An 11,388-nucleotide genomic window follows, 5' to 3' on the forward strand; every position below is an offset into this window, starting at 1 on the left:
CTCTATCATTGAAGGCCTTGCAATAAACGAAAGGCAAAGAAGAAAACACAATGTATGATGTATCACACGAGAAGGGAAAAAGATGTGTTTGGTGCTACTGGTAACAACCATAGATGATACTTATACCTGCATTTCCAGCTGGCCGCCAGGAGACACCTGGCAAACAAAGATATCCAATTCTTATAATTGCCACCGAATGGAAATCATAATTCATGAACCACTTTTCTTCACCAAACCCTGCAACTACTACAATTCTACAATGTTACACCATCCGTAGAACCATCTATGTCTACATATCACTTTTTGGACGGATGTGAACTTATCATAGCTACAGTCAGGTCATAGGCAACTGCAATGGATCCATCGTCTCCTGTCCATTCATGGTAAATCAACACAAGGCAAATCTCCTTGCATTAGACTGTATGGCGAAGCATTAACTTGGCAGTCGGAGTATCTGACAAGGAAGAATGCAAGTTCCCAGTCTCCATGAACCCCGTTCCAAGAATTGGAGAAGCAAATATGCTATTCCCGTTCAATCAACAATATAATTTACAGTTAATGAAAATGCTGTGGCACCTTGTTTCTCTTCTTCCTATGTACTACCTACAAATACTTTGGCTTAGTTCTGCTATTGACTTGTTTCGTTTGGTACAGTAGGTGGGCTCTTCCTAAAGGCATGCTTTCTGCAGCGCTGAAAAATGCCATCGTACAGCAAATCGAACTGCACTCCAGCTCTTTCCCGATTCACAATGAATAGAATGTGGTCAGCTTCAATAATCTTGTAATACCTGCAGAAATCAATGGAGCAATTATGTTTCCGTTAGTGAAGAGCGATAGTAAATAAATGAAGTCACTTGAAAGCCTAACAGTTGACCAGTTGGATTCAGTGTTGAACTTGCTAAGTATTATCATGAGAGCAAATTCATGACACAACAGGTGTACTTCTCATGAAATAACTAAGAAACAAGCAACTTAAAAGTTTGACAGAAAAGTCTGAATTATAGCACCAACCATATCCCAGGTTGCAAAGGATGGCAGTCAGAATCGTCCACTACAAAACGGTGTGGATGCTCGATGGGAATGCGGGGGTGTGTCATAGAGATCGTGTTCAAAGCCCCATCATTGTCTTCCCAATCTTCATCCCTGCACAATGTGGGCAACAAGATTAAAGGCATGCCAAACAATTACAAGTGAAGGTTCTGTTCAAGAGATGTATTTTGCCTCAGAGCAGAGGATTCACCTGTATCCTTTGTAAGGCAGAGGTGCATTTTGAGGGTGCCGCCACATACACATCTGGAGGACTCTCAGAAAGAGAATGGGGTGCACTCCAAGAACACTTGAAGGCACTGTAATTCCAAATAATTTCCTTGTTTTCTTTGTAGCATAACTGGAGTAGAATGTATTGGGAAAGGTCCTAAGTGTAGAGTTTAGTTTCATGGATCCTTGGATTGTGAGGTCAGGTAGAATCCAATCTCCGCTGGCAAATGGGCCCGTGTGCCCCAAAAGCAGATTAATTAGACCTGAAAAGCCTACTTTCCTCCGTGACATCTCATAGTGGTCAAAACCAAAATTGTAGTAATTCTTCAGCCAAGGAATATCTAGCCAATCATAGACAATAACTCCGAGCCGGCAGAGCTGAAGAAGACAGATAGATTTCATGGACCTACAATCTTCAACCCTGAAAATAGGAGAAAAGTATAAAACAATAAGGAGGCTGGCACCAAGATAGAAGAGTCCATTTATCTTATCTGTATTTATTTCAGCAGCACTTACAGCATGCCATCGTAGTAAGTTCTTGTGGTTCCATTAAGTGCACCAGACAAGGAAGTCAGGCTCAGAACCCAATCTTCAGAAGTATCATGTCCAGGGAAAGCCTGAGATCAGTATCACGGTATGTGTTAGAATTATATATAGTATATCCACAAAGTGCTAAAGTTCACATGTTTCGTAACACTACAGCATGCCAGCAAGCTGCCGGCTCAACATGCAACAAGCAAGACCAGCATGCCACATGCGTAAAGCCCATAGAGGGTCATGCAATCAAACACCAAAGCTCAATTCAGTGTCAAAAGCGCACTTCAAAATCACATAAAGTAGGGGAAAGGATAAACTAAGAACGGATTTTGGCCATACTAACAATAGATTATTGGACCATCCCTACAAAAGCGCGTTAACAGAGGCCCAAGTTAACAAAAACTGGCGTAAAGTGATCCTAAATTGGGTGCTCTAATCATGTACTCCAAGTCACAAGAACCATCCCTCTGAAAGCACATGATAGGCATGACTAATTCCACCAGCAGCAATAAACAGCTACCACTTGTGAGTAAAACTGAAAATCTCCTGTTTGTGTACCTTGTCGGCAAGCATCTGATGCAGCACCCTCACAACCTGCGCGCCGGCAGAGTGCCCGACAAAATGCACCGGGTTGTGGTCGTCCCACACAGGATAGTGCCCTGCACCAAAATTAGAACAGCCATCAGCCATGTAAGAACTAATGGAAAATGAAATTTCTGAAAGGCCATGGCCATGTATTGTGTTCTTCGGAATCTCTACCTGTGTGATATATTCTCCCAAACCTGTTGTGGCCGCAAGCCTTGCTGTGCTCCTCGCCGTAGTCCACCTGCCCGCCCTTGAGGTAGTAGAACAGCTCGCGCGCCCTGCAACGCCAAGAACAATTAAATTTCCAGCGATCTATGTTCAGGAGGACATAATCATTCTTGTTCACAGTCACGGAGAAGATACCAAATCATAATAAGCAACATAATCTACAAATAAAGGTGGTTGAAAAAGGTAAAGCAGCGGGCAACAACCAAACGGGAATATTTGGCAGGTTTTTTATTATGATGATAATGATCAAAGAAGTATCTCTGCTAGTAGTAGTTCTTTTCCGAACCACCCACCTGTCATGGATGCTGGTGAGCGACCCCAAATCCGGGACGAGCACGCGGTCGTCCTTCTTCTCGGCGCCGGCGAAGTAGGAGAGGCCACCGAGCCTCTGCGCGCGGAAGCAAAGAGCAAAGAGGAAGAAAACACGTGAGGACGCTGCCGCCGCGGCATTTCACCAAACACTCGCCGCCCCCCGCCAGGAAGGCCGGCCGGAAGAGAACCAACAGAGAGAGAGAGAGAGAGTTTCAGAGTTTCCGATTGGTTTCGTTCGTACCCCTTTGCCGAAGCCGAAGATGCCGTGGACGAGGACGATGGGCGGCGGCGAGGCGTCGAGGATGACGGGCGCGGCGCCCCTGCGCTCGTCGCTCTCCCCCGCGGCGGCGACGTCGACAAGCGCCGCGCCCTCGGCCGAGCCTGGGGCCGCGGGAGGCGCCCCTGGGCGGCGCAGCAGGAGGCACCTCGACGCCGCGGCCGCCTGCAAGATGTCGGCGGCGACGGCCGTGCTGAAGACGTAGAGGCCGAAGAGCATGTGCACGGTGGCGCTGACCCCGAGCTCCATCAGGCTCAGGATGAACCGCGCCATCGTCTTGTCTTGGCAGCAGCGACCTCAGCCCGAGCGGCGGCGGCGTGCCGTTGGACGTTGCCCTGTGGCTCGGGGCTCCCCTCTCCTCTCCTGCTATTCTTCTATTCCTCTTCTTGCCGCCGCCCCAAGAAGAGGAACAGGTGGAGAAGGAGGCCAACGAACGAACGGAGGAAGGAAGGAACGGACAGAAAACGGACCGGACCGGTCGCGCCCTCCGGATTGGGCCGCCGCCGCGTCTGCCTTTTCTCCGGGCGGCGCGGGGCGGTCTCGTTCGCAGCGGCTCGGTGCCGCGCTGCGCTGTCCGTGCTCGGTCGCGCTCGCGCAGTTTGGTCGTTTCGTGGGGGCGGAGCCGCGGAGGAGAGGGTCTCTCTCTGTCTCTGGCCCCAGTCGTACGCTTGGGTATTTATAACCGGCGGGCGTGGGGTGGGGCGGGCGTGGTGTGTGCCTCGGCGTCGTGGCGCGGTGGTAGTTTCGAGACCGTCGCGTTCGGGCCTCCTGGGCCTGGCCGGTGTTTATGGGGAGAGGGAGACCGCGCGGGGCTGTGCCGGGCTGGGCCTGGGAGGGTATGCCTATGGGCAGGGCGCCGGGTCGCTCGGTTTCTGTGTGGCGCTGTGGGCTGGCAGGCGCTGGCGGCCGGGCGTCCTGTCCTCTGCCTGGGCATCAGTGTGGCACAGTGGCAGGCAGAGGTGGAGTAGAGGATCGGGTCGTCAGTTGTGGGCCGCAGCGGGGGAAACGGCCAGGACAACCAGCACAAACGCCGTGTTGCTATTGGATGATTGGCCTGTTAGGTCGGGTGGTCCTGGCCGCACCGTGCGTTTCGGGATACGCTGCGCTGGGAACGTTTTTCAGCGGCCGGTAATTTCTGTGCGTGGCTGGACCAAGGGAAAAGACCATCAGGAGTCCAGGACGCCAAGGTTTTCTTTTCATTGCAATTAATTAGGGATCTGCTTGGTCGATGAACACAACTTACTAATTTCTTTATAATCATGGCTCACCTGTCATTGACTCATTTTTTGCCAAAGTGTGAGTTTGATTTTGCTCATCGCATTTTCTATCATACTCATAGTTTGCCAAAAAAAATTAGACGTGCCAAAGTATGGCACTTGGCACCAAACAAACAAACCCTAGATTAGATGAGAGCCAAAATGGAATGGAATTCGTCCTATAGACAAAAATTCATCATAGATACGGGATGAGGTTGTCCATCCAAAATGAAAGGCCAAGACTAACCGATCCAACCCACTTGAACAATGTGAAGCGTTGTCCCCCGTGCAGGCTCAAGGATAGTGTGGTGGTCTCTGGTGCATATGTTACCGCTTCCTAATCCAAGCTCAGCCCCGCCGCATGGGAGGTACAAGTACAGGTGTGATAGAACCTGTCATCGTATCAACGAACGAATTTTACTACGTACGGTGCTTCATATACTTTCCAAAAACTTTTGTAAGACTATATATAACCACGTACCGGTTCGGTAGTAACTAATCCACCCATCTGTCTTTGTGACTAGGAGTATTTCTCTCGAATTAGACCAGGCATCCAACATCACGGTCTATCACGCCACAGATCTATTGACGGAATAGTAGGGTCAGCGACTTCTAGAAGGGTCGAATCAACGGCTGGGCCAGAGGCAAACTCTGCAGCAGCAGACAGAAGCTAGTGCACTGTCCGTGCTGCACGGCACTGTCCGCCTCAATTGAGCGTCGATGGCTCGTGGTGTGCGTGTGTGTGTCAATGTGTCATGTGTGACTTTCGGTGAGGCACCGAGAGTAATTTTTCAGAGCCTCTCACTTTCTGATGAGGACATGGTGAATTGGTGACACGGGCCTAGGAAAATCCCCACAGACAATGACATCGTAGTGAGGCATCAGCCATGGAAAAGGCCCCGCCCTCCGACATTGTGCAATTCGCCCAGGGATTTTTAACCCCCTTTTTTGCCATCCTTACGGGTGGCACTCATTTGTTTGGCAGCTTTGTGCATGTCCCTACATATTTGTCATCGTAAACAGTAACCCTTCTACATTTTTGCCATTTTTGTTGAAGTGGCACGCCAGATGAGCACACCAGCGTGCCTGGGAGCCCTAACTTGACACGCGAAATGACCATGATGCCCTCACCTTCTTCTTCTATCTCCAGTCGGTCCAGCCCCGAGTCAAACCCAGTCCACTCCTCCTTCTTCCCCACTAGAGCAGCCGCATCCATTCTTCCCCCGCGACGGCGACGGCTGATCCTCGTCCTCTGTGCACCCCATGGCTCAGAGGACGGAGGCCTCTTCGTCAAGGAGCATGGCATAACAGGTCCATACTGACACATGAGAGCCCTACATAAGAGGTCCATATTGGCAATGACAGCCATACATAACTGGTCCATCCCATACATAACATGTCCATGACAGACAGACATAATTAGTCATATGAGTTCCTGTCTCCAAAATACATACAAAAAAACAACCATTCAAACAGTGGTTATGCCTTAGTTGCCAGTCTTTGTTGGTGTTGCCTTCTTCACCGTAGTAGCTAGTTGTTTCTTCCTTGGGGTCATTTTTTTGCTGGTTGCACTACTGCAGCTTCATCTGTTGGTACTATCTTCAGTGGCACTAGTTCATACAAGTCCAGCCTTCTGCAAGTGAATAAATAGTTAGTTGCTTGTGCATCTCACAGTATATTAGTGGCTGGTTGATGTAAATGGAAGCAACAAACTTTTTGATGCTTGGTGCTTGATCCACCTGCACTGCTGATCCTTGCACAGCTTGGCTTGCAGCTCCTTTATGTGCTTGCTTAGCTGCTGCCTCCCTTGTTGCTGCTGTTCTAGTCCTTGGTGTCCTTGCAGGTTCCTTTGTTGCTACCTCTCCCTCCTTAGTTGTTTCTTTGAAAATATTTTTCTTCTTCTTCCTTGTAGTCTTTGTTGTTGCTGCCTTAGTGGTGGGAGCTGATGTTTCCTCTCCCTCCTTTACTGGTTCATCCTCACTAGGTTTCTGCTTCTTCCTTCCAGACTTAGTGGTTGTCTTCTTGGTCATCTTCCTATACATGATGTGTTAGTAACTTAGATAGATTAGTGTAACAATAACTGATAAAATTGCAAAAGAAACATACCTTTTTAGTGCCTATTAGTGGACACCTCCAGCTGGTGGCTCTGTGGCCAAGCTCACCATAACTCTTACATATCACTTGCCTTGTTGCTTTTTTCTGTCCTCTCCAAATAGCTAAGAATCCTATTCTTCCTTTATCTCCCAGGTCCTTTCTTTTTCTTGGCCACTGGTGGAAACACTTTGAAGCCCTTGTCAACTGCAAGCAATTGTTGCTTGTCAGTTATGCTGGGTATCACACCTGCATAAGCTGCTTGTAACTTCTTCACTGAGTAGTACTCGTTGACATACTTTCTATGTCTGGCTACCGTTCAGTGGTGATCACAGCAAGGGCATGTGGATAGGGCTTGCCACTAACCTGCCACCCCCTACATGTACACTCTTGCAGATCTAGGTAGGCAACATGTCTTCTGATCTCCTCACCCATGTACATCATAATCACTTCAGCTTCTTGGGGGTTCCCTTTAGTCACCTGGAGATGATCTAGTCCATTGCTGGTAGCATTTAGCTGGCAAATGACAGCAGGAAGGATGGCACCAGTCAAAGCTAGTGAGATCTTCCTTCTTTTCTCAAACAAGACCATTGTCTTGATCCTAATTGCATCTGCAAGGGAGTTCAGTGGCAGGTCTTTGAGATATTTGATCCAAGTATTCCAGCACTCAATAAGATTATTGTTAATGTAGTCACACTTAATGTCTGCTGAGAACTTACTTCTAGTCCAGAGTAACTTGTGATGCTCATTTAGCCAAGGTAAGATGTTTACTGAACCTACAGCAACCTTGGCCATGAGCCTCTCATACTTCTCCTCTGTGTAAGCTCTAGCTGCTGGCCACATGTATTGACCCAACCATGAACCACTACCCTGCCCTTGAGAAAACATTTTCTTCATGTTGTCCATCAAATGCCTAAAGCATTCCCTCTGCTCTATCCTTGGGAATACATGTTTAATTACAGCCTCTAGACCCTTGTAGTCATCTGTGCACACAGCTAGTTTATCTAATGGACCAAGTGCCTTGCCTAACTGCTTCATGAACCAAATCTAGTTCTCTTTGGTCTCAGAATTAAAGAAACCAAATGCTATTGGGAACATCTAATTGTGCCCATCTATAGTATTGGCTGCAGGCATGTGTCCATTCCACTACCCATTTAGAGCAGTGGAATCTATACTAATGTATGGCCTGTAGCCCTCTAGGAAGCCATCTATACTACCCTTGAATGCACAGAAAAATCTACTAAAATGAACCTTCTTGCCTACTTTCATAGTGTCTATCTCAACAACACTACCTGGGGACCTAAGCTCTATCTTTGCTTTGAATCTGAATAACCAATCAAATGAATCGTCCCACTTACCAAAAAGCTTATCTGCAGCCCTCTGCCTACCATACCAGCAAGTCTGGTAATTTATGTTGATCTTGTATTTCTTCTCAAGTTCTTCTTTGAGCTCCTTTGCCCCCATCTGAGGTTTGTCTTTAAGCAGAGGCACTGCTCTCTCTGCAATCCATGCCTGGGATGCCATCCTATTCAAAACTCTCCTTCTTGAGGCACAAGTATGCACATTAAAGTTTATTTGTATTTACAAACAAACAAGCAAGCAAGCCAACATTAGACTATATTTATGAACTAAGTTTCATACAAACCACACAACAACAGGTTAACTAGATAAAAAATAGTGACATGTTCTAGAACAAAAAATAGTTAGTAATATATACCCTGACACTGTTATCTCTTTGAGTCCTAGCTCTAATAATCCACTTGCATCCTTTTGACTTGCAAAATCCTCTAAATCTTTTAGGATCAGATTTCTCAATGCCCAACTCAAACTCTTTGACTATAGCATGTTGCTTAACTGCCAATCTGAATTTAGGCATTGATGGATACAATGTGCCTACAGACATGTCAGGATTGTCTCTATCATAGAAAAACAAGGGCTCAGTTGCTTCATTGTCATCAACTGCTGCTTCCATTTCTTGTTCCACCTTAGGAGGAATCTCTAGCACTGGAATCTCTGGTGACCATCAACACCTATTATCCCCTCATCTACAGCTTTGAAGCCCATGGCTTCATAGATTTGTTCGTCATCCACTAAAATAGTAGCATCCCCATCTAAGTTTTCCTCAGGTAATATTGTGAAAGCTGACCAATCAATAACAACATCATCTGATTTTGTATGCTCTGAACTGCTACAAGCATCATCTGTACATTCAACATTTCCTTGCTCTGCTGTTACACCGGATGTGGTATGAACACTATGCTCATTTGGCACATTTCCTGCTGCTGCATCTCTGTTCTGTCTGGATGATACCTTGTCCTTGTCAAGTACTTCACAGCTGACATCCATTTCCTTCTCATCCCATCTAGCTTCTACCATCTCCATGAACTGCACTGCAGTAGTTACCTTCTATTATGTCCCACTCTCCTTGTCCAGACCCCAAACAACTAGCTGTTGCCCACTACCCCAAATGATCTTTCCAGCCATTTCATCCACAAATTTAGACAGAGAGCAGTGACTGGTAAGATCAATCCAAACATCATGCTCTTGGTCATCCATTTCGACAGATCCATAATCAACATTGGCTGTGTACTTAGCAACGCTAACGTGAATTCTAAACACATTGCTAGGATCAATCCTGACAATAATCATAAACAAATAAAGAAACATGTGGAGTTAGGAGACATCCAACTCCAAAATACTACGGGCTCCCAAAAACTACACCAAACACTACAGCACATCGAACTTGCCACAGCCGCCGTCGTCGTCGCCAGGAGTGGGGAAGAAGGGGGAGTGGACTGGGTTTGACTTGGGACTGGGCCGGCTAAAGTCAGAAGAAGAAGGCGAGGGCAGTGTGGTCATTTTCGCATGTCAAGTTAGGAATCCCAGGCTCCCTGTCACGCTGGCGTGCCACCTTAGCAAAAATGATAAAAATGTAGAAGGGTTACTGTTTGTGATGGTAAATATGTAGGGGCACGTACGAAGCTGACAAACGAAGGAGTGCCATCCGTAGATGGCAAAAAGTTAAAAATCCCATTCGCGCGTGATTGTGTTTTAGGCCACGTTTAGATGACGATTTTTTTTTGGTTTTGTCTACTGTAGCACGTTCGTTTGTATTTGACAATTAGTGTCTAATTATGGACTAATTAGGTTCGAAAGTTTCGTCTCGCGATTTCTCACCCAACTGTGCAATTAGTTTTTTTTTTTGTCTACATTTAGTACTCTATGCATGTGCCGCAAGATTCGATGTGATACTTTGAAGTGAAAAATTTTAGGAACTAAACAAGCCCTTATGTCGCGTTTAGTTCCCAAAATTTTTTGGGTTTGGCTACTGTTTGGCTATTGTAGCACTTTCGTTTGTATTTGGTAATTAGTATCTAATTATGGACTAATTAGGTTTGAAAGTTTCGTCTCGCGATTTCTCACCTAACTGTGTAATTAGTTTTATTTTTCATCTACATTCAGTACTCCATGCATATACCGCAAGATTCGATGTGACACTTTGGGTTGAAAATTTTTGGAATCTCAACAGGGCCTTACTCTAAAACCATCCTCTTGCGGTTGCGCTCACGGCCTTGGGATGTGTCGCTGACGAGATACCGAGCGTCTATTCGAGTCGCCGAATTGCGAGCAGCTTTGGTGGTATCTTGTGCTTGCGAGACATGCCGTAGGTCCACAGCCAGTGACACATGGAAAGCGTGCGAGTGCGGTGCAAGAATTTCTAGTTTTTTTTTTTTTTTTACCTCGCGATCGCGATCTAGGAAACCAGGATTCCGGACAGGCTTCCTTCTGTCGTCAGTGGCCACGCACGCACGCGCTCTTGTTTTTGACTTTTGACCGCTGCTGTGGATCGATCACGCGAGATCTCTGGCCGGCCCGGCAGTGCCAAACTTTCTCCATTCGCCAGCGAACCAACCCATCCAGATGTGTCAACCAGCGAACCCAGCGGGTGAAACCGGTTCAGCATCCCTGAACCAACCCAGCCAGAGGAGCGTTAAAACTGAAAGGCGGCGGCCCAGGACTGAAGTGGAGCAGAAGAAGCCTCATCTTTCATCTCCCAACCTCCACATGTAAACACAGGCACACACCAACAATCCACATAAATATCCAAACTCTGTGATAGTATATCGAGTCATGCTCCATTTTCTATTCCGTGGACTTGCTCGTTTGCTCGTATACGATCGTGGATTATAAGTTGGAACAGTATTTTTCTCTCACACTAAACCAGCCAGCAGTAAATAATTCACGATCGTTTACGACGAAATGAAGCTAGCAGTAAATAATTCACGATCATTTACGACGAAACGAACAGAGTGATCATCACTACTTAAATGGACCGATGGTCCCACCAAACGCCACCTGCTAGTGGAGCGGGTCGCCGGGTCGGTCTACCGATCAGGAAACGAAGTTATTTTCGCCCTCTTTTATTATCAACACAGCATTGTTGTGTTGGACTTGTCAGGCAGTTGATGTGTGTACTCCGGCCAGTTCGTCCTGCTCGACGTCTCTTATGACTGCAAAAACGATGCCAATTTCAGCATTGCGGCGGGCAGTACACGACGCCCGCTACCTAGGGGTTGACGTGCTCCCGGCCCTCCGAGCGTCCGCCGCCAGGCTGCTAGCTGCGTGGTGCGCTGGTGACTGGTGCACCCAGACACCCAGTGCTTGCTGCCCTGGAGTGTCAACGTCCTCCTTTGAGTGAGTCGCCCGTGCGCATAGCTAGTTTGACGACGGATGGGCCTTGTTCTTGTTGTTACGCGTGGCGTGGCCGACGCCCAACGGAGAAACTTTCGTCAAGGGACTGCGGCCGCAATGTGTTGACCACAACATCTATCATACTAACCTTTA

At 47.3% G+C, this 11,388-nt stretch overlaps 1 protein-coding gene across 1 annotated transcript; it reads right to left on the reverse strand.

Annotated features, from left to right (window-relative positions):
• Positions 1-342: 342 nt before the first annotated feature.
• LOC136512980 (uncharacterized) lies at positions 343-3,851 on the reverse strand. The gene is made up of 8 exons (XM_066506976.1): positions 3,161-3,851; positions 2,901-2,995; positions 2,554-2,657; positions 2,353-2,453; positions 1,774-1,874; positions 1,241-1,678; positions 1,012-1,143; positions 343-788 (listed from the first exon to the last, which is right to left on the reverse strand). Exons 1-8 carry the CDS (start codon positions 3,467-3,469, stop codon positions 629-631), a joined length of 1,440 nt encoding a protein of 479 aa, XP_066363073.1. The 5' UTR covers positions 3,470-3,851; the 3' UTR covers positions 343-628.
• Between the last annotated feature and the right edge of the window lie 7,537 nt (positions 3,852-11,388).

This window comes from Miscanthus floridulus, chromosome 16 (genome assembly GCF_019320115.1).
Source record: "Miscanthus floridulus cultivar M001 chromosome 16, ASM1932011v1, whole genome shotgun sequence".
NCBI classification, from domain to species: Eukaryota; Viridiplantae; Streptophyta; class Magnoliopsida; order Poales; family Poaceae; genus Miscanthus; species Miscanthus floridulus.